This window comes from Loxodonta africana, chromosome 14, assembly GCF_030014295.1.
Source record: "Loxodonta africana isolate mLoxAfr1 chromosome 14, mLoxAfr1.hap2, whole genome shotgun sequence".
In the NCBI taxonomy this organism is placed as follows: Eukaryota; Metazoa; Chordata; class Mammalia; order Proboscidea; family Elephantidae; genus Loxodonta; species Loxodonta africana.
The window spans coordinates 18519538-18544128 of record NC_087355.1 but is presented as its reverse complement, the minus strand read 5'-3'; the positions used below and the strand labels follow the sequence as shown (position 1 = coordinate 18544128).

General features: G+C 39.6%; 1 protein-coding gene across 1 annotated transcript in view; it reads right to left on the bottom strand.

Annotated features, from left to right (window-relative positions):
* Positions 1-24591, bottom strand: part of PREX2 (phosphatidylinositol-3,4,5-trisphosphate dependent Rac exchange factor 2) — a 342394-nt gene that overhangs the window by 123799 nt on the left and 194004 nt on the right. Inside the window, exons 20-25 of the mRNA XM_003408339.4 lie at positions 21579-21715; positions 20514-20631; positions 18237-18421; positions 16020-16181; positions 8069-8288; positions 7334-7541 (exon numbers count right to left, since the gene is read on the bottom strand). Of these exons, the coding sequence (XP_003408387.4) occupies positions 7334-7541; positions 8069-8288; positions 16020-16181; positions 18237-18421; positions 20514-20631; positions 21579-21715 (1030 nt within the window). The remainder of the gene's footprint in view (positions 1-7333; positions 7542-8068; positions 8289-16019; positions 16182-18236; positions 18422-20513; positions 20632-21578; positions 21716-24591) is intronic.

Sequence of the window (24591 nt, the reverse complement as noted above, 5' to 3'; positions counted from 1 at the left end):
AACCGAGAATCATCTTCTCGCTAACTAAATACCAATGACATCTTTTTTCTGATGAATAGGACAGACATATCTTCATTTTTCTATATCAATGTAATATTTGTTTTTCTTATTTCAAGACTATGAAAATATCTTAATACTCCTTATAGATGTCTTGTAACAGCGAACTCAATGCTGTGCATTGAGTAAATACTTGTTGATTAAGTGATTTAATTAATCGATTACTTAAATACATTTAATTAATTCTTAATTAATTAAATACATGGTGCATGTGTGTCTGTGTGCCATGGACTGTTCTTGGTGCTGTGGACACAGCAATTTATAAAACACACAAAAGCCCCCACCTTCCTGGAACTTACGTTCTACTGGCGGGAAACAGGCTCTAAACACACAAACTGGATAGTACAGCAGAGAAAAATAAAAGAGGGCAGGATGCAGAGCTGCAATTTCAGATAGTGTAGTTAGGGAAGGAGTCACTGTGAAGTGACAATTTACAGATTTTTAGACACCAGTGAGAGTTGGAGGAACTATGTTACATTGCTCAAGGCCCTGTGAACATTTTCAATAATGGATAGTGATGAATTTTTTTAAACCCAGTTTTTCTCTTTGGAAAGGTGTTTTTATGTCTTATAAGACAGACTGTGTATTTATTCACCCCCTCTACTCAAGAGATGAAAGCATTAGGCTAACTCCAATTACCCGAAGCTCCGTACTGCACAGACAGATGAGCTCTGAATACGAAAGAGCAAAGAAATGAAGAGGAGTTTTCATTTTGCAAGGAGTCCTCTCTGCATTACGGACCTTTTAAACTAGAAGTCATGGGGCTAAGCACAAGCATTTTTTTTTTCAAAGTTATATGAGTTGGGTTCACATATTTGCTTTTCATTGTAAACAGCTGCAATCATGCTTGCACTGACCCTGTGGAAACAAGGGTTAGGCTGACAAATGACAGGAAAGTAGTATTTTTGACACCATATTTTTGCATAAAATTTGATTTTCAAAAACTGCTATACCAAATCAAACTATGGTATTTTATTTGTGCATGCAGAAATATTTTTTCTTTATTTTTGCTCATAGACAGTGTTAGGCTACCTACTATAGGTTCATGGTTCGAACCAAACCAGTGGCACCACAGAAGAAAGGTCCAGCTATTCGCTTCCGTAAAGATTACAGCCAAGGAGACACCGCGGAGCTCAGTTTCACTCTAATACACGGGGCCGCCCTGAGTGGGAAATCGACTCAAAACAACAAGTGTGATTTTCATAAAGGTCCAGTTAATTTTGGGTGAAAATTCTGAGCAGTGAGCCACTCCAGATTAATCTCTTCCTGATGCTTTCCATTTATAGAGATCTTTGTGCACAGTATATTATATCTACCTCTGTGCTTCCCTATTAAATTGGAGTTGAAATGCCATCATCATCATCATCATGAACTCTATGCTAAGTACTGTGTTGCTGTTGTTGCTGTTAGGTGCCGTTGAGTCGGTTCTGACTCATAGCGACCCTATGTAAAACAGAAGGAAACACTGCCCCGTCCTGCGCCATCCTCACAATCATTATGTGTGAGCCCATCGTTGCAGCCACTGTGTCCATCCATCTCGTTGAGGGTCTTCCTCTTTTTCACTAACCTTCCACTTTACCAAGCATGATATTCTTCTTCAGAGGCTGGTCCCTCCTGATACTATGTCCAAAGTATGCTAAGTACTTAAGAGATATTAATTCATTTAATCCTTAAAACCGCCTTATGAAATAGGTATTAATACCATTATTAATATTATCCCCATTTTACAGATGGGGTGACTGAGACCCACTGTTACACACAGTAACACCTGTAAAAGCCAGAACCTGTGCAAGGCAGAAATCTGTCAGAGAAGGAAAACTCAAATATTTTCCACTAAAATGAGTGATAGAAAAGTGATTAAGACTGCACCCTGTCAAAGGTGGAAAACTTGTAAGACCCAGAAAAACAAGGCAGTCCCATTGAGTTACAGCTTTCACAGGTTTCAGTGTATTTACTCTGCATATTATGCAGAACACATTCCCCTTGCACGTAACACACACTCCAGAGCAAGTACAGTGGCCATTAGGGTTGTCCACCAACATCCCAGTTCTCCTGGGTGGTGCTTCCTACCCCTGTGAGGACAGGTATGGTCCTGTGACTTGTTTCAGTCAATGCATTGTGAGCCCACGTGACATGGGTCACCTCTAGATGGAAGCTTTTAAGCAAGCGCACAGTCTGCATCATTCCCTTCTCCCTGCCATGACAAGCAGAGACGTTCCATCTGGCAGGGCTTGGTTAGCCTGCAACTCTGAGTGAGGATAATGTGGAGCGGCAGAGACTCTGCTGACTCATGGTGGACATACAGGGTGAGCAAGAAATAAAACTTTGTTGTTCTAAGTCTGTGAGACTTCAGGGATTTTGTGAACCTAACACTGAAAGGGAAAACACCTGCTGTGCTGAAACTAAGAGAAGCCTAGAGAAATGTGATAGGAGTGACTGGGCAGAAGAACACCTACCCTGTGGCAGTAGGGACAGCCTCTCTAAGGACGTGTCATTTAACCTGACACTTGAATGCCTAGAAGGACCAGCATCCAGACCTCAGGAGCAGGAATGCCAGGTAGGGAACTCTTAGCTGGGACTGAGCTTGTCACATCCAGAAACTGAGAGAGCTCAGAGAGATGAGTCTGTAGAGGCAGAGGGGGGCAAGGAGGGTCTTGCAGGCCACAGTAATGCATTTGATTGTTTTCATTGCACTGAAATGCCACTAAATGGTTTTCAACAGGGGACTAATACCATCTGATTTATCTTTAAAGATCCCTCTGGAATCTGGTGAAGGTAGAATGTACCAGACAGAGGCAAGGCTAGGAAACTCTACAGTGGTACCAGTGCTGGATGATGGAGACTAGGGTGAGAGGTGTGGGTGGTCATTGTAGAGGACGGGCATGGGGGATAGCCATGGGAGATCAGTGTGGGCAGTAGGTATGGAATACAGGTATGGGTGATCACTATGGAGGACAGACATGGGGGACAGTCAGGGGAGATAGCTGTGGGTGATCGGTGTGGAGGCAGGTACGAGGGATAGGTGTAGGAAACAGGTGTGGGATGGGCATGGGGAGTAGGAGTGGGTGATTAGCGTACAGAATAGATGTGAGGGACAGATGTGGGGGGTAGATGTGGAGGGCTGGTGTGGGGATCAGTTTGGGGGGCCAGGTGTGGGTGATAGGTGATTGGTGTGAAGGATGGGTATGGGGGATAGGTATGGCTGAGGTGTAACTGGCAGAACTTGATGTGGTACTGGAGGTGAAGGGAATGGAAGGACAAGGATCAAAGAGGATACCTAGATTCCGGCTTGATGAACTGAAGAGATTAGAGACACTTTACTGCGAAGGGGAAGATCATCATGGGGGGAGGGGTCTAAAAAGATTTGAGCCTAAAAAAACCTGGAATTCAGCTCTGGAAACAAACTGAAGATTGACATGTCTGTGACATCCCAAAGTTTCATAACCCAAATCACAGAGGAATTGTGGGAATGAAGTAAGTCAATGCATATACATAAAGAGGTCAGCTGGCCTGGGACATAAACCCCATTGCCGTCGAGTCAATTCTGACTCATAGGGCCTGGCTCATAAGAACCTATTATAAATGGTGGTTTTTATGAAGCTGTGCCCTCTTTTTGTACATTTACTGAGAAAATTCTTAACAAAACCTCAAAGATAATTCTGCCACTGGCCCTGCCATTCCTCTCTGTAACCCTAGTCCACTAAATGTCCTACAAAGCAATTTGTTCCATCCTGGGACATCTGGAACCTGCAAAATGAAGTCTGCTTTTCTCAAATTTCCCATTTTAACTGTTCTCTAATAGTCTGGAACCATGTCCTCCCTGTGAGATGACACAAACCCTCTATTTTAAAATCCCATGAAAGGTTTTAGACTACCCATGAGTTATTTCCCCCTTTACTTATTCTTAGTGTCCAAGAAAAGAACACTTTGAAGGGCAAAAGCATTTAGATCCTCAAAGTTAAACAGGAATTTCAAAGCCTTGATTAAGCTTATAACTTCACCTCATTTTGTGTTACGAGGCAGCAAATTTTGGCGAGGTGTTCCCAAGAGACAGGGTAATCAGACTTCATCATAAGACAGGTTCAACCCTGTGCCATTTCACAGGAATGAATGACTTCTGCAAAGACTACCAACAAGATGTGATGAGGCAATTTCTCTTAAAATTTAGCAACGCATCTGAGGACTGGTTCTCCACTCTGCAAACACATATATGTCTGACCAAGGATAATTACTACTTGGTGAGAAAACAGTTTGATAACTAGCTTTTAAAATAATTTGTCAAGCTCTACTGTGTCACAGCAGAATCTCTGAATACAAAGGGCAATGGAGAATCCAGACACTAGGACAACTGCACTGTTTTACAGTGATTACACTGCACACTGAATTATGTGAGAACATACGTCTATTTATAACTAAATTATATGCTGTACACAGGGAAGACCAAAGAAGTTTCTCAAATTCTTTGCTCACTTTTCTAATAAACATGAACAATTGGGTAAAGGCTTTTCAAGTAATTAAAACAAACAAACAAAAAAAAACTGTTGCTGTTAAGTCAATTCTGACTCATGGTAACTCCAATGTGTTACAGGGTAAAATTGATCCGTAGGGTTTTCTTGGTTGTCATCTTTACGAAAGCAGATCACCAGGCTTTTTTTTCCAAGGCACCAATATGTGGGTTCAAACTCACAGCCTTTCAGTTGGTAGCCCAGCACAAACCATGTGTGCCACAAGGATGGGAAAATACTAAGTGAAATACAGGTAATCATGTAAAGCAATTTTGGTTAAAAGAAAAAAAAAAGAACTTAAACCCTTTCTGCAATAGTGTTTTAAATATAAAGCATTTTAAACCAAGGGAATGGAGCTCCTTGGCTCAAACTCTTTTCTTGAAAATATATCTTAGTTTAGTATTAGCTCAACTTGAAAAAAAAAAAATCAGTAAATTAACATAGAAGGGAGTCTGTCAATCGCTGGGCAGTGCTGCAGAGAGCTGACCCCTACGCCGTGTCAGCTCAAGCCCATCCATTATTCTGCCACTGCCAAAGAACTCACGGGCAAAGAGAAAATAATAACTCCTGGCCTAACTGCAAGCATGGGATCAGTCCAGATGTTCTCTCAAAATCCCTTAGGCATCTAGGATCTGTGATTCAACGCCACTATTTATTGCCTTATTACTAATAGAAAATTCTTTCTTCCTCTGTACACTTCCTAAATGCCTCAGGAAAAACAACAACAATAACAGATTTCTAACACTGAACATATCATATAATAAAATACCATTGTTTAAATAAAGCAAAACATAATGCCACAAAATATCCATTTCTCTGTCATAAGGTCATTCTAAGGCATAATTCAAAAGAATTATACAATTGTTTAAAAATGGTCTCCTCTTCCCTTAGCAGCCTCATTACAACCTGTTTAATATCTGCGCATGGAGCAGTCACCCCATAATACACCAAATACTGTAAGCAATTTTAGAAAAAATAAACTAGTATATTAGACATAGGAAAACAGAGCTTTAATTCTAAATTACTCATAAAACATTAGATGATATCTGAGGATAATTTTTAAAATATGATACATCTAATACGGTGATTTTAATCTGTAAATTTTAAAGACATACAAAGTAAAAGATCATGTCAGCTCTGACTTCATTCATATAATATTTAATTATCACAAAGGCTTAGAATAGTTTCTAAATATTTGTTTAAAACTTTATTATTCATGGAAGTATGGGATTGATTACGCACATGTATGTGATGTAAAAGAAGCCCTAGTGGTGCAGCAGGTAAGCACTCGGCTGGTAACCAAATGCTGGCAGTTCAAACCTATCAGCTGCTCCGCAGAAGAACGACACGGCAATCTGCTTGCACAACGATTACAGCCTTGGAAACCCTATGGCGACACTCTCCTCCGTCCTATAGGGTAGCTGAGAGTCAGAATCGACTCCAGGCAATGGCATGTAAGCAATACATGTCTCACACCAATATAAATCTTTAACCACATAAAGGGTTGTTGTTGATAGGCGCTGTAGAGTTGGTTCCAAGTCATGGCGACCCTGTGTACAACAGAACGGAGCACTGCCTGGTCCTGAGTCATCCTCACAACTGTTGCCATGTTTGAACCCATTGTTGCAGCCACCATGTCAATCCAATGGTGTTCATTCCATTTTCAGGTTCTACCAACCTTGGATACATTAAACAATTTCTATCACTTGAATGGATGAGCAAACATGCTGTTAGGCACTGTGTTGATGGTTTTTCATATGATTTTTTTTTTTTTTCATTTTCACCATAAACTTATAATTAGTTATTAGTATTCATCGTGTTTTTTAGATAAGAAACTGAGGTTTAGAGCCAGGACTAGAATCTAGACTTCCATTCCCAATCCCATGTCGTTTTGACTACCCAGAGCTGCCTTGACTAGACAACAATGATCACAACCCATGATGTGTTACAGCATCCTAAAAAAAAACCCTAAACCAGTGGATTCCGACTTATGCTGACCCCATGTGTGCAGAGTAGAACTGTGATGAACAGGGTTTTCAGGAGTGTGATATTTTGGAAGCAGACTGCCTTGTCTTTCTTCTGAGGCACCTCTGGGTGGGTTTGAACTGCCAACCTTTTGATTAGCAGCCAAGCAAGCAATTCTCCAAAACAGTCCAATCATTCATTTCTTAAATAAGAATTAGAGTTGATTTCTTCGAAAAAATTCTAATTAACTGCTTCTGTCTTCTCTTAGTTACAACTTTTAGTTACAACTATCCCAGCTCTTTGGGTTGCTTCTTCAGAAAGCACTGATTCAATCAGACCACAAATAATTATTGGTCCCAGGGATACGTTATTTTACATTTCCTCATTTAACAGTCAGGTTAAATGATAAGTACTTGCTATATGTTAAATGTTCCATAAATATCTACTGAGTGCCTGTACATTAAACACTGTGCTGCTTTCTGTAGAGGACACAAGGCATTCCCCATACGCAGCTACTACTCTTTCGATTTCAATTTCAATTTAATACTTGCACTCTGAGACTTATTTAGTGCTCTTCTGTAAGTTACAGCCTTGTCTTTCTCTTCCTTTAAAATATCTATATATATTTGCATTTTTAACATATTCATAGTTTGTTTTTACAGTTTTGGAATGAAGAGGATCTATAAAGTCAGCACAAATCTCATACACTTCCAAAAACTAAAGAAAGGATGACTGGATTTTCAAAAGCGACATTTTCCACAGTGATTCTATTAGGCAGACTTAAAAGCACAGTTTGAAATACTCACTCATCTATTTGACAAACACACATCTCCACCTCTTTCAGCGCAGTCTGAAGTTTTCCCAGCAGTTTCTGATAGATATCTTGGGTTTCTAAGTCTTCTTCCTTTAACAAATACCGGAGCCCATGCCCATCTTGCTGTCCCAGAGACAGACCGGAAGGTGCCGCCATGGTTGTAATTGTATGCTGAATGTACACCATAGGGCTCAGCTTCCCTGAGGAGTTAAAATCATTCCATATTTACTACCTTTAACTTACAGTAACAATTCTGTTCAATTCATTTTAGATGCTCAGGCTAATATAAAATAAAGTTCCGATCTAATGCTGAATTTAATTGATGAATTAAAGCTTGTGGAGAGTTGCAATTAAAACCTAGGAATGCATTCTGATCCCTTTTCCTATTGTGGTGGTGCCGAATCGCATTATACATCCCTGTAGTTGCTACTCCTGTATTTTTCTCAAAGTCATAAAGCCATTTCAAATCCACAGTTTTCACATAAAGATGAGATGTGCCTATCACACATATAAGGAAGGAAAGAGCAAACATTCTTCTCAGAAGAAGAATAAAAATTCATAACTCCATTTTCATTCTATAAACATGCATAATTATCCAAATGGTTATTGTGAGGAATCCTTTACTTGCTTATACACCAGAAATCTATCTAATTTCAGGGATGCTGTAATAATTATAATTGTATAAATTACTTCTCATAATTTGATAAAGTTTAAAAAGTTAGCATACCTTGCTCAGATTTATTTTCTTTATCATGAGAATTATGCTTCCTACTGTCCAACTGAACACCAAATGCACTCCCTAGGGAGGTTGACGTTTTGGGATAAGACACTTCCATCACATTGATGTGGCAATTGGTAGGGCAGAAATCACTGCTGTGCAATGGGGAGATTTTAGATTTGGCCTGTTTAAAGGTGGGCCAGGCTCTATTCTTTAGTACACGAGAAAACTGTAAATTAAAGAAAAAAACAAATGCCATTGAACGTACAGTAATAACTCAAACATTTTACTGCATATCCACAGCAAAATCACAAGAAAATTAAATCATGTCAACTGAAATAAATTATGAGTTGTTACAAATGAAATTATTATTTCAAAACTCAAACATTCTTAATAAAACAAACCAATATCTTCAGGGAATGCATATGATTCCCTTGAAACTCTGATGGCAAGTTAGGTGCTAAAAGAAAAGAATTTAAGTGACCAACACAACTCACTATGACTCAAATCCATAGGCTTCTAGCAGCTGGGAGGGCCTGACAGAGGTACTGAAATCTCAGGACACCAAGGCTGGAACTAGACTTTTAAAGCAAGGTAAGGTGTCAGATACGGTAGCTGTCTGGTGAAGGGTAGAAGAAAATATCATTCCAAATATCATCAAAAGGCCAATTCAAAGCATGAGTCTATGGATCAGTCCAAAGTGGGGTTTAACTATATTGACCCAATACCAGGACGAAAGACAGAACCAACTGTATTCCCTACGCCTCCTGCTAATCAATGCTGAGCATGTGGGTCATGATCAGTCTGAAGGTTGGTGTGGACTGGGCTTTCATGCCATGGAGAACAAAGTGATACTGGGAGATTAAACAGTTTCCAAGTGTAGCCACTCCACTGCTTAAAACTCTGCAATGGGTCTCCACTGAAGTCAGCTAATACTTTCCATGGTTTACAAAGCCCTCCAAAATCGGATGCTTACCTATTTATCTCAAGCTCTCTTCCCCTTGCTCCCTGTGCCCTCTCTGGTCTTCACTCAGTTCCTCTCACTCACCATCTGCTCATTCTGGGCCTTTGTAAGGCTGTTCAGGAGGTCTAGAATGTTCTTCTTCCCTCACTGACAAACTTACTCCTATGCATCTGTAATGGATTGAATTGTGTCCTTGAAAATATGTGTCAGCTTCCAGACTTAATGATCTGGCTGAGACTAGAAGGACCCCGGTGGTCATGGCCCCCAGACCTTCTGTTGGCCCAGGACAGGAACCATTCCCAAAGCCAACTCTTCAGACATGGATTGGACTGGACAATGGGTTGGAGAGGGATGCTGGTGAGGAGTGAGCTTCTTGGATCAGTCAGGTGGACACTTGAGATTATGTTGGCATTTCCTAACTAGAGGGGAGATGAAAGGGCAGAAGGGGTTAGAAGCTGGCGGAATGGACACGAAAAGAGAGAGTGGAGGGAAGGAGCAGGCTGCCTCATTAGGGGGAGAGCAATTAGGAGTATATAGCAAGGTGTATATAAATTTTTGTATGAGAGACTGACTTGATTTGTAAACTTTCACTTAAAGCACAATAAAAATTTTAATAAATAAATAAAAAGATGCCCTAAAATTAATAAATAATAATAAAAAATATGTGTCAGCTTGGTTAGGCCATGTGTGGTTGTCTTCCATTTTGTGATTGTAATTTTATACTACAGAGGATTAGGGTGGGACTGTAATACCACTCTTACTCATGTCACCTCCCTGATCCAATGTAAAGGGAGTTTCCCTGGGATGTGGCCTGCACCACCTTTTATTTCTCAAGAGATAAAAGGAAAGGGAAGCAGGCAGAGAGCTGGGGATTTTATACTACCAAAAAAGCAGCAACAGGAGCAAAGCACATTCTTTGGCCCTGGGGTCCCTGTGCCTGAGAAGCTCCTCGACCAGGGGAAGATTGAGGACAAGGACCTTCATCCAGAGCCAACAGAGAGGTAAGTCTTCTCCTGAAGCTGACACCCTGAATTTGGACTTTTAGCCTACTTTACTGTGAGAAAATAAACTTCTCTTTGTTAAAGACATCCACTTGTGGTATTTCTGTTACAGTAGTGCTAGATAACTAAGACAGCAACTTTCAGATTCTATCAAGAGGGCTTCCCTGAACTCGACTCTCGGTTAAATTTCCTTAGCTACGTGATAAGTTTCAGCACATTGCCTCACCTTCTGCAACCCTTCTTGTAAGTATAATTAATTGTTTTATGTCTGTTTCCCTTGGCAGAGGGTAAGGTTTGTGAGGGTAATACCTACATCTGTCTTGTACATCACTGTATCCCCAACAATCAGAACAGTGGCCAACAGAGCCAGCACCGTATAAATACGTGTCTCGTGGAGTTGACCTGAACTGTAGTTTCAAAAACAAAGGACTGAGAGTCACAGACTACCTGGTGCTAATTATGACTGTCAAAATAACTGATGGAATATTGAGCAAGTCACTGCCCTTTCATCAGTCTTAGTAAAATGAAGAATACAGATTAAATAATCTTTGTGTTCACTTTTCATTTGAAAACTATAACCATGATCATATCAATTTATTCTACTAGCATGGTAATAAGCTGGCCATTGAAACAAATAGAAAATAAAAACTACCACTGGCTACTGCCTAACTTCTCTAGGTTAAATTCAAGAATAAAGATGTGGGGGAAAAAAGAATAAGGACATGATGTGAAAAATCACATCATGTAAGTATAAGTTTACCAGAAGAATATAAACTATCTTAGACGTATAGTAAACTGTGTTTTCAAATGCATGTCAGAAGCTCTGCAGCTCAGGCACCTAAATGCAACTAGACTGAAATGCATGAAACTAGTAACAAAACTACGGGAATCAAAATACCCTAAACACTAAATCTGAGGAACAAACTTAGGGAACGCTTGCTTCATCCTCCTCTCTTTACTAATACAGGAACCATATCCTGGAGATTAAAGCGGGATAGACCTAGAGTTTAAGGCCAGATGCAAACTTCCGGTCAAAAGTTCTTTTACAGAATTGATGCAGGATAAAGATCCCAGGTTAGGCTGCCAGGACTCAGGCACAAAGGCACAGAAACTGATTTTGTTACATTGTAGCATCCACCACAATAGGTACTTAGGCTTCTCTTGCCTTCTACAAGAGGCATTAATCCTGAGTTAATGCTGAGGATAGCCCTTGCCCTCATACACTGCGTGTCCTACTGGGGAGACAGGTAAAAACAAATAGTAAGAACTTAGGGAGAGTGCTGAGAAGGAAGTGAACAGGGCAAGGTCACGAAGTGTTAGTGGAGTGATTAGAGAAAGTGTGGGAAAAAGCCCTAGCCACTGAGAGCAGCTTCCTACAACTTTCCCGTCTGTGTCTCAGTGTAACTGCCTGACCACAGTGCACCCATATGCATACACAACCACATATCTGAACGTGTCTGCACTCTTTAAAAAAGACAGCGAGTCAGAACAGGAACCTTCTCTGCCAAGAATTTCTCTTTGAAGAAGAAAAAGCCTTGTGAAAGTAGGGCTGTCTTCCACCCTGGGGTGTCCCTAGGAGAGGAGCGAGCAGGAGGGACCTCACACCCATGGGCACTCAGAACATGTCAGGTATATTTTGAAGATCAAAAAGGTACTCCCAGAGGACACACCATATTATTAAATTTCAAGTCCTTTCTTTAATGCAAACCTAAAAAGGAGGAAGTTCCTATTCTTGTACTGACTGGGGTACATGCAAGAGAACATGTACTCAAGAGAACATTCCCATTGTACCAGATAGGGGTGAGTGGCTCTGTAAATATGAACCTGCCTATCTTTTCAGCAATAGCAAACACAATGCTGAGTTCATTCACCTTCATCTTTGGAGGAGGAGCTCACAAGGAAAGGAAAACAAAGCTCTTTACCACAAATAAAAATTCTAAGTTTCCAGTAAAGGAATGTACAGGGTGTAGGTTGAGATAAGTTGGCGGGCAGAGCTTTATACCTACTATGGATAGCTTAGCCCACACTTCTTGCCAAAATTATTCATGTACTCAACAATCATGTATAGAGAGCCCTCTGTGTGTCAGGCACAGTCCTAGGCATGGTGGGAAATGTCAATTAACTACACAAAGATTCCTGCCTTCTTAGTGATTACATTCTAATGAGGGGAGAATCAAGCGGTAAACATAATAAATAAGTCAACTTATACAATGCTAGAGGATGACAAATGCAATTAAAAAATAGAATTTGAGAGTTTGAGAGGTGAGGGGTAGAATGGATTGCCAATTATAATCAGGTGGTCGGGGCAGACCTCACTGAGAAGCCGACAGCTGAGCAGTCTTCAAGGAGGTGAGTTAGGAGTGTGAATGTCTGGAAAACAGTATTGCTGGCAGATGGAACAGAGAGAGCAAAAGCCCCAAGGCAGAAGTACGCCTTCAGGTCACTGCATAAAAAAAAAAAATAGACTTTGGCTTTTATTGTCATTAAGATGCCCATTCATTGCAGAACAGAATGTGGTGGACAAAAATGATAGCAGATTGACAACTTATGGGAGAAAGATGATGTTGGCCCACCCTAGGCTGTCAGTAATAGAACCAAACTGAACCCAGTGCCGTCAAGTCGATCCTGACTCATAGCGACCCTATAGGACAGAGTAGAACTGCCCCATAGAGTTTCCAAGGAGCGCCTGGTGAATTCGAACTTCTGACCCTTTGGTTAGCAGCCATAGCACTTAACCACTACGCCACCAGGGTTTCCGTCAGTAATAGAGGCAGTGAGAAAAGGCTGCACGTTCTGAAAGGAGAGCCAAGAGACTGGTGTGAGAGAAACGGGAGTCAAGAATGTGTCCAAGATTTTAGACTGAGCAATGGGAAGGATGTGTTGTAACCTTGAGACAGACAACAGACATGACAAGTTGTAAGGGGTGGAGATCAGGAATTTATTTGGAACATGTAAAGTCTGAGACTCAAATGGAGACATCGAGGGGGCCAGGAGAGTCAGCGAGATTACTAGAGGATTGAGAGGTGACAGAGAAAAGGAGAAGACCCAGACCTGCACCATGGTACTTTGCCACATGAAGTAGTCAGGAAGAGGAGGAACCAGCAAAGGAGACAGCAAGTGAGACACCAATGAGAAAGGATGGAGGCCAGGCACGCGTAGTATTACACAGAACTGCTAAACAAAGGTTCAAGATGGAATCCAGTTATGTGTAATGTTACTCAGAACTGCTAAACATCCTACTCGGTAGGATCTGAGGTTACAAATGAGATGTCCTGAGATTGAGTACAGTAAGTAGGCTGTTGGCTTTGGCAAGCTATAGGTCACCTGTGACCTTGAGAAGAGACATTTCAGCTAAATGGAGAGGGCTAGAGCCTAAATGGAGTGTGCCGAAGAGAATGAAATGTGAGTAGTAAGACCACAGGTATAGACAGCAGGTATAGGCCACAGGTGTAAACAACAGATGCAGGTATAGATAGTAGTTACAGGCAGCAGGTATAAGCTGCAGGTATATCAAACAGGTACAGATAGCAGTTATTGACCACAGATGTAGACAACAGGTATAGACTGCAGGTACAGACCACAGGTATAGACAGCAGGTATAGACAACAGATATAGACAGCAAATACAAGTACAGAAAGCAAGTATATACAACAGGCATAGACTGTAGGTATAGACCACAAGTAAAGACAACAAGTACAGACAGCAGATGCACACAGCAGTAGGTACTGCCGCTACAGACAGCTCTTCCCAAGAGATTTTCTGTGATGAGAACAAAGAAATGGAACAGTTGGTAGAGGGGAGTGTGGGGTCAAGGCAAGTACTGATTTTTTTTTTTTTAATAGGCAATGTAGAGGACATCAATAATCAATTCTTGGAGGTAAAACTTCAGGCTTTTAATGCATTCATAGCTTATCCATGAATATCTGGCCATGGCAGCATATTTAAATACAATTAGTCACTTGACTAAAAGTAAGAAATAATACAGAAGTAAGGTATCATTTTGCAGATAGCCTCCCATTTAAATTAAGTGTAAAAACTCTATTGGCATGGAGTTATAAAAGTTTTGTTTGGGACTACCCTGTTGGGGGTGGGAACATGAAGAGGGATTTTACCCATAATTTTCTAGCTCTATAACTTCCAATTTATATATCAATTTGAAGATTTAAAGCAATAATAACTCAATGGACTTGGAATGTTCAAAGTAAGACTTGCAATTTCTACATGTAACATTTTGGTGTAAGTAGGAATGAGCTCATGAATACTGATAAATATTTATATTTAAGAATGTATCCTCAATACCCAAAATAAGCCAAATTATGGAATTATTCTAAAAGCAAAGAATGAGTCTAGAAATAAGAAAAATTCTAAGGACAGTGTAGGGTAAAAGCGTTCCTCCGAATAGCACATATTGTACATCTGAGCCAACCACACATTCAGTTCCACAGAGAATAAATGCCTGCGGAGGATTCGCTCAGGTCACCAGCAAGGTCCAGACTTCCCTCATTCACGTGCTGAAAACATCTGTGGCCTGTACAACCGGCCAGGAATCTGTTATGATCACAGCAGCCTGGCTATAGAAACCGTATAAATCAACTGGTTTCTATTTTACAACCTACAACTCTTAAAAGTCAAAATAAAGCTGGACTCTTGGAGATTTTTGTTTTTACGGATATATTTTATTTCATCAGGAAGAAAAGTGTGTTGTTAATAATGGTTTAAAAAGTAAAGATGTGGAAATTAAAAATCTATAATCACAAATGCTATCATTGCCGTTGACAGGAATTTGATATGGAAATGGAGCTAATCTTCTATGGTCAATTTACCTTGGGTACACACACACACACACAAAAGTAAATCTTATTCATATAGGAAAGATTCTTGAAAAATTTTCTTGCTAACCTTGCTCCTCTATCTAGTGAGAATGGTAGCCAGGTATTTTAAACACGTTTATGGTCAAGAAATGATGATGAGATGAATAGCCTTTAAAGCACAAAAAGATCCCAGTTGATTAGATATTTCTTTCTAAATTAAAAATAAAATAAAATGAGACAACATTCCATAGGACTCATACTCAGTCTGCTAAGTGCCAGCTATGTGACCTTAAGCAAACCCTTAATCTGTCTGAGAAACAAGCAAGATGGCTAGAGTCAGTAAACACATCTCTTTTGAGGCTCGCACGTTATTACAAAAGAACTTCCTGTAATCCGGTTATATTATTTTTACCGTCTAATAACACTGCCCATTAATTGGTCCATCTCTGTTTTCCTGAGTACATGGGAGACACTTCTTGTTCACCAGAACGATGTTTTTGAGAATCTCCAGCTTTGGCAGGGTGGGGCGGGGAGGGGGGGGCACCAGTACCATGTAACACACCCAAAACCCACTGCCATCGAGTCAATTCCGACTCATAGCGACCCTATAGGACAGAGTAGAACTGCCCCATAGAGTTTCCTAGGAGCGCCTGGCAGATTCGACCTGCCGACCTCTTGGTTAGCAGCCGTAGCACTTAACCACTAGCCACCAGGGTTTCCATGTAACACACATGCCTCTGTTTATCACAATTTGTTTGTTGTTAGAAACCAAGAAATGACACCTTATTCATCCACCACACCAAACCATCATAAATTTGTGTATATTTTATCTCCTGCACATACGTTGATTTGATCCTTTTCTCTCCATCTCCAGTGCTTCTACACAAATCCAGGTCACCACCAACTTGTACCTCGACTGACAGAAAAGACAGCTCCCTAATCTCCTCGCCCTGGCTCTTCCCCCACCAACACTTTCTCTAAACTGCTGCCAAAGTCATTTTTTTATAACAAAATACGGTTCTCACGCCACTCCAAAAAAAAAATCATTGGAAAAACCAACTTTGTAGTTTTGTTTTTTAATTGCGGCCAACTCAAGTATCAAGAATTGAATTAAACTCTACATTCAAATAACAGTTTAAATAACAATTACATTTTAAATAGGCTTGACACATAGATCCTTTTACCTTTTTATAGCTGGATATTCTCTGACATACATGCTCAATTTTTTCACTGCAAATGGCACTGAATTTACTCTGAAGGTCGGCAGGAATCACTTCATTTAAAGAGTTAAGGCTGGTGCAGCTTTGTACAAAATGATCATCACTTTTAGCCAGGGCTTCAAGAATCTGTAGTAACGAAACACACACACACAACAAAACAAGACAAAAAATAAAAACTTCATAATTAGCCAAATAAAGTTTTCGTAACTTAATGACCCAGGGTGACTTTGTTTGGTGTTCATCTTTTAGTAGCTGTCTGGAATTTCAATGTTCAGTAAAGCATGGGCAGCGAGGTGACTAACTTGTCAGAGATCTGTTTTGCCTTCTGCTGGCTATAAAAGCCTGCTGGAGGGAGGCAAGTGGACTTCAAAGGCTCCCTGCTGGACAAATCAATACACTCAGTGTGGGAACACAGCTCCTAAATTTTAATCCAGTTACTCAACACATTTTTTTTTTGTGTGTGTCAATTTGGTATTAAAACAACAAAAACTAAGGCAAACCAGTAGCATACCCTTCCTTGCTATGGAGAGCCCAGCACAGAGAGTACATTTAACAAATATTTGCTAAAGGAGTGAATAAAAGGGAAGAAGCTATCTTGCTAAAATGTAAATCAATATTCCTTCCCTTGTCTGAGTGCACTTTGATAGAAGCATAAGATAAAAGCATCACATGTTGTTTTCAATTAGCAAATTCTTCAGACTACTTGAAGCAATTGTAAGGCAGCTATGGGTGTGTGTGTGTGTGTGTATACACACACGCGTGTACCATTGATCACTGAGAACTTTCAAAAAATTGAGAATTAATTATGTGGTATTTTTATGTAGCATTTATGATTGTCCAAAGATCACAAGGATAATATTCTTACCTGATACATTTACAATATTATGCAAGAGCTAAAGTGAACACGTTACATTTATTTGAGCTTCCTCACCACCTCCACTTCCCTGTCGTGAAGAACACAGAGCGGGATTTTTGTTTAATTGCTAGTCTAGAAACTAAAGCTGACTTTATCATTAGTAGTGGGATCTTTGACTTTCTTTTCTTCACGTGTAAAATGGGAATGATATTTGCAGTACTAGTTTATACAGCTATAATACAGAAAATCATCATGTAATTTTGTGAACTTGAAATAGCTGGGAAATGAGATAAAATAAGTATAAGAATCTGATCCCGAACACTCACCCAGACTCCCTTAATAGTGTAATGTAGCTTAGAAGGGGGTTACATTTGGAAAGTATACATTTTATAAAAATAGATACATATAGTTGCACACTATCACTAAAATGATGAAGTTTTTAGAAAATTAAAATATAAAACAAAAAATAGTTATCTTTTGAAATATTACTTTTTATCTCCCTCTATTATTTGGTCCCACTAAAATAAAAAATTACAAATGCTAAATCTATGAACTATACATATGTGAAACAAGAACTGAAATGAAGAAATAAAGGTTAAGAAGCAATATCTCACTTTTCTGACATGTAATATCTGAATTCTCACAGGACAACATAAATCAGGGTAAAACCCTAAAGCACAGAATTGTGAAGCACACAGAAGGTAGTGGATGGGTTTACCTGTGGATGAGCCATGAGAAGTGAGCACACTGTCACCTCTTTCTCAATATTTGTTTCTTCCATCTAGATGGAGACGCCCTTCCTCCCTCCCGACTTTGCTTTTAGTCTAATTACCTTATGATGATGCCCTTTCCAAACAAGAATTATAGAAATGTTTGAGCATCTAGTCATAACCTGATGTCTAAGCTTCCTTGAAGTTTTATGAAATAAACATGAGACTTGCAAATGTGAGACTTCTGATTATATTTCGCAAGATCTTGCAGAGGATTATGAAGCTTAAAAAAATTTCCAAAGCATCACCTGTCATGAAATCCATCTGAAAGGTAATCGTGATACTGAATGAAGACACAAAGCAACCTTAACAAATGCAACAAAGCCTTTGCCATATCAGCCAACACTCACCTAGGCGAGTCTCACCTAACAACGCTGTCTTCCAAAAGAGACCAAGAAAAAGGAAGATTACACACACTGAGTAATGCAGAGGAAAATTATAAAAAGAAGTTTCATGAGCTGACAGCCAAAACATGTACAGCTCTTTACATATTAATTGAGGATCAAGGGGCTTTCCTGAGAACAAAGAACTTTGTTTTCCCACAATCACTCATACCTTGGCAGTTAAGCTGAAGAAGCCTTTGGGCTCAATCATCTTCTCCACCATGTTGCACTTGATCCCAGCTGTGCTGTCATACTCGTACACGACACCGTATTCCAGGTGCACGTTATCCACTGTCAGGCTCACATGCTCCTTCTTCCCCTCGATGATGGCCATGGTGTTGAACTTGTCAATTACCTCTGGGTTAGAAGCAATTTTAATTCAACACATTCATGAAAAGTTCATTAAAAACCAAAACAACCAAACCCATTGCCTTCAGAGTCGATTCCAACTCACAGCAACCCTAGAGGACAGAGCAGAACTGCCCCATAGGGTTTCCAAGGTGCGGGCTGGTGGATTCGAACTGCCAACCTTTTGGTTAGCAGCCAAATGCTTAACTGCTGTGCTGCCAGGGGTTAACTTGGCAAAATTTTTTTGTTAATTAGTGATCTTGGTTAATTATTTTTACTCTAACATAACTAGTCTTATCTTTGCACATCTACTTGGATCTGTGGACCATATATATACATAGTTATTCCAGCATAAACACTATATACACAATTTTGGTGCTTTTTTTTTTTTTTTTTTTTCATTAAAAGCATGCATGACTTGAAGTCAGGGTTTCTAAAATTGCCTCAAATGTTGCATACATATTTTCTCAAAGCAGCAAAAACGCATAAAGAAGGTGATATTAAAGAAGCAAAAATGAGATGTAGGAATCATTCTTTCAGCAGAGAAAGCTCCCAATCTTTCCCAAACAGCATCTTACAGAGACAGCTCACTGGGAAAATTCTTCACTGCTCACGATAAGAAAATTTCCATCTGAATGTCTGCCTAATAACTTTTTGGCATACAATCAGTCAGAGGGTAAAAAACAAAACAATATAAAAAAACTAAAATCTCTAAGTAAGAAATTGCTTTGAAAACATATACCAAAACCAAAACCCATTACCATCGAGTCAATTCCGACTCATAGCGACCCTATAGGACAGGTAAGAACTGCCCCATAGGGTTTCCAGGGAGCGGCTGGTGGATTCAAATCACCAACCTTTTGGTTAGCAGCCTGAGCTCTTAACCACTGTGCCACCAGGCCTCCAAGAAACCTAACAATAAACATTAAATATGCAAAAACAGAGTATTAGTTTATTTAAAACAACTAAGTCCTGGAATAGCAGAATCAGTAAATATCAAATAGGCAAAAGCAAATTACTGGTTACTTTAAAATAAGCTAGTCCTAGAGTAGTTGGAAATCAATTTCCAGAGCATCACATCAGTCCAGTCACCTTTCAATGTGGCACCAATGGTGATTAGTAAAAACTAAATCCAAATGATGAAGAAAAGTCTCAGGAGATCTGAGAACTGGCCTGACGTGAGTAAAAGAGAGTCTGATCACAGCAATCGTACTGTTCCAGTGGAGGTGGGACATTTCTGATATTGCCTATGACTTGTGTAGGATTCAACCACGCCATCTTCCAGGAGCAGAGGGAAAATAGCTTTTCCTAAACCAAAAAAAACCAAACCCGTCGCCATCAAGTCAATTCCGACTCATGGCGACCCTATAGGTCAGAGTAGAACTGCCCCATAGAGTTTCCAAGGAGCGCCTGGTGGATTTGAACTGCCGACCTTTTGGTTAGCAGCTGTAGCACTTAACCACTATGCCACCAGGGTTTCCAGCTTTTCCTAGGTACCCCTATTTGATCAGTGTGTACAGGGAATTCTCCAGCTGTGCTCCTTTGGAAGAACTGCTTTCCTGGTATACTAAAAATGTCAAGACATGTTCACAATAATATAAGTGGACAGACACCAGGAAAATATTAGAGAGAATATGAGGGCTTCTGTGGAAAAGTTTTAACACAATAATTCCAGGTATTTGTCAAATGCTGACACAAATGTAAATTGCCTCAGTCTCCTTAGCCTTGAAAAAGGGCCAATGATTACAGCTATTTGCTGGTTTGCTGGACTGAGAAAACAGGAAGAATAAGAGCAGAACTGCTCCACAGGGTCTTCTTGGCTGTTATCTTTATAGAAGCAGACTACAGGTCCTTTCTTCCATGGCACAGCTGGGTAAGTTCGAACTGTCAACCTTTAGGTTAGCAGTGGAGTGTAAACCATCTGCGCCCCTTAGGGACCTGGGAGTCAACTTGTCGGTAAACAGGTTTGCTTTTGGTTTTATTTGACACGATGGTCAATGGCGATAATGACTTAAAAAAAGTGGCTTGAATAACTGGGACTAGGCAGAGGCAAGTGAAAAAGAACACTACAAGCAAACGGGGAGAAAAAGGAGGAACTCACCTTCGACTTTGCAGTTAAAAGCATCCCCTGCCTCATCTCCTGGGAGTTTGGAGTTGGACTTCTGAAGGTCTTCCTGAGCACTCTCAATGCTGTCATAAACCCACTGTATGGAATCTTGCTGGAAATGAGGGTGGAAAAAAAAACCTCATTTTAGTGCTTCCTAAAATGCATATTCTTTTCATAACTTGTTTCGGAATGAGACTTGGTCATCTCACTTACTCCTCCAGTTTGTTTGAAAAGAATAAATTTTGAAAGGGAGAAAAATCAACATAAAAAATTAACAGAAACAATGACAATGACATTGTTTATCGCAGACGTTTTTAACAAGATAAACTTCCCAAATGTCTTAAGTGCCTCAAGTACATCTTAAAATGAATCATAAATTATATTTTAAAACATATGTTAGAGGGACAATTAGATGAAACATGTATCTACAATAGTATAAACTATGTCAGTGCTCTCCTTATGTCATATATATCTCATACCTTAAATAATTTCTTGAATAAAAAAAACAATACGAACATTGGGAGAAAACTTTTCTTCTTATTTGGTTTCCAAGTCATAGATCTAGTTTTTAATCCTTCTGGGTAATAAATCATCCTAGATTATAATTTAATCACAGACCACATAAAACTCAGAATTTTTACTTTTTCATAGAAGTCCCAGAAGAAACAGTCTAAGTATTTATAATTAATATATACAGATAAACAATGATAATTAAAATTCTAAAGCAATCACAAGGATCAAGAAAACAGTTCAAACCTTTGAATTTCAATTTGGTAAGCAAAGTTAGCTATTTGGAAACTCATATCACAATGAAAATGGAAATACCCTAGACAAGCTTTTAACAGATGAATAGACTGTAACAATAAAATATAATCCTTAAACACAAGCAACTGCAATTAATTATGCAGATAAAACAATCACTATGAGATTTACGACACTGTGTTTAAACGTGGACTTGGAATAGGAAACCACAAACATCTCTGGCACTATGCTGTGTTCTCTCCTATGTCTTCTACACAAATTTTCAATTGGATCGAGATATGCCAAAGGGCAGATTACCTTCATTGGTCGCCTGTATTTCCTGCAGGCTGTCAGGTGGGCAATGACGCTAGCGTGGGTCTCTTTGCTGACATTGATTCCATTTACTTTGATAATACACTGTCCAGGGTGAAGACCAGCTGCTGCAGCCACAGTTCCTTTAAAAACAAATGGTAATAAAGGACGAATATTGTATGATCCCACTTACAGGAAATATCTAGAAAAGGCAAGGGTATAAAGACCAAAGTTTATTAGTAATCACCAGGGATGGGTAGGAGGGAGAGTGCCGATGCTTAGGGACACTGAGCTTCTGTTAAGGGTGATGGAAAAATTCAGGAATGGATAAGGGTGATGGCTGAACAACATGATGAACATGATATCACTGAACTGTTCATGTGAAAATTGTTGAAATGTTTTGTTACATACATATTTATCATAATTTTAAAAAAAAGGGAAAATGGCCAAAATCTAATTTAAAGGGTGCTTTTTAACTTTTTTTACTGCCATTCAAGCTGTGATTAACAGAATATTTTCCCACCTCCTGAAAAACCAATTTGAAGGGATATTGCAAGATAGCCTTTATAATGCTAATCAGTTATTTTCCCTTTCAAATGTCTAGTCGATCTAATTTTCTAAACATGCATATCCCGTTACCCGTTGCTCTCAAGTCAATTCCGACTCATGGCAACCCTACAGGGCAGAGTGAAACTGTTCCATAGGATTTCCAAGAACCAGCTGGTGGATTCGAGCTGCTGACCTTTTGGTTAGTAGCCGTAGTTCTTAACTACTGTGCCACTAGGGCTCCAAATATATAATGGTAAAATCGGAATGTCAGAAACATGCCTTATTTACCTTTCCTCATTCTACCAACTCTAAATATCGAAGTACTATTCGCTTTTGTTTTTCAAAATGCCAACATAAAATACACATAAAAAAGAAATTTTTAATGAAAAAAAACATCAATTCTACTAGCAATCACGAAAGGACTGATTTTGCTAAGAAAATTAAGAGTTCAGAATATGTACAAAGGGCCAGGAACTGGAGAATTTGTGGAAAACAGAATTAATCAGATAAAATCAACTGCGCCATCATTTTGTTCATATAGGTACAGATTTAAATATGGAAGTGGTATATCCTAACCAGTGAGTTAAGAACTTCGAAACCTTTTGATTAGCATGATTTGATATTCTGAGCAAATCAACATTTATAAAGCACCATTAATATAACGAATATAATTAATGTAAATGATTGCAGAACATTCTAAATATTTCAGAAGAACCTTTCTTTGTAAGCAATTTCTCCTATAAAGGAGTTATTAAAAATCTTTAAGAAAATATCTTCAAGAAGACAATTTATCTTTTCTTCTCAGTGCCCACTGAAATTCACTTGCAGAAATATCAAATGGTTTTTTCTGGATTCAACTGAGCTTTGGAGGATGGGGAGGACTTTCCCTGTCGAGAGACCAGCCTGAAATGAGACACTGACTCAAAAAATATTCTGGACATTTGGGAGTCCAGGGGACCCAGCAGTCATGTTGGTGTGACCTTAGAATGGGCATGAGCTTAAAGAGATAGGTGAGCTGAACAGAGCCTGTCTGTTAAGTCATTGGAGCCCTGGTGGTGCTGTGGTTAGATGTTCGGCTGCTAACCAAAGGGTCAGCGGTTTGAATCCACCAGCCACTCCTTGGAAACCCTATGGGGCAGTTCTACTCTGTCCTATAGGATCACTATGAGTTGGAATAGACTGGGTAGCAATGCGTTTTTTGGTGAAGTCCTGTGTGCCATGCCCAGGAGTTTGACCCTAGCCATGTATGAAACACGGAAGCCATTGAAGAGTTTTATGCAGAGAAATGACACGGTCACTGAAATTAAAGAATGGATAGTTGGAGTTTAGTTTAAAAGTCTAAACCACCAGTAAGCAGAACTAAGGTAATACTAGTGACAAAGGGGAAAATGATATCACATATTTGATGTTTGATGACTAATAAGTTTATGGAGAGACTAGAACATAAACAAGGAACTCTGGTGGCACAATGGTTAAGCACTCGGTTGCTAACCGAAAGTTGGGCAGTTTGAACCCACCTGCCAGCTCTGTGGAAGAAAGACCTGGTGAACTGCTTCCATAAAGATTAAAGCCTAGGAAGCCCTATGGGGCAGTTCTAGTCTGTCACACAGACTCTCTATGAGTCGGAATTGACTAGACAGAAACAACACTAACAACCACAGGGTATAAAACACTCCTATACCTTTAATTCAGTGACTAAATAGATAGAGTCATTTAAATAAATAGAGAATACAGAAGGTAAAGAAAGCAGTTTGAGAAAATGGATGAAAAGTTGAATTGGGGATAATACTGAGTTTTAAGGTGCTGAGGGTGCATTTAGTTGGGGATGTTTAGTGAACAATCAGATATAGGAGACAGAACTCAGGAAACAGATCTGGGCTGGAGACAGGGATTTAGAATTACTAGCAGAGAAGATCCATAAGATTGCTATAGAGAGCAGGAAGGTTGAGAAGAGAATAGGGTGCCAACAGTGAAGTGGTCAATAGATGAAGAGCTAGGCAGGGGGTGAGGTGCTTGCAGAAAAACTTGAAAAGTGCCATCTCAGAAGTTAAGACAGGAATGCTTTAAACAAAAGAGAGTAGTAAGTTTGAACAAATGCCACAGAAAGCTCAATTAAGACAAGAACTACTAAGGATCATTGGATTTCCCAATTAGGTCACTAATAAGACAGAATTTGCAGACATGGTGGGGTAAGGGATGATGTCTATAGCACTGGGCTAAAATTTCAAGTAATTACATACAGGCAGAAATGTTGTTAGTTGCCGTTGACTTGGCTCTGACTCATGGAAATCTTATGTATCACAGAATGAAACACTGCCTGGTCCTGCACCATCTTCAGGATCATTGGTATGTCTGAGCTCATTGTGAGGCTATTACGTAGTGCCATCCAACCTAGGGGGCTCATCCTCCAGCATTATATTGCACAATATTCTGTTGTGAACCATAAGGTTTTCATTGGCTAAATATCAGA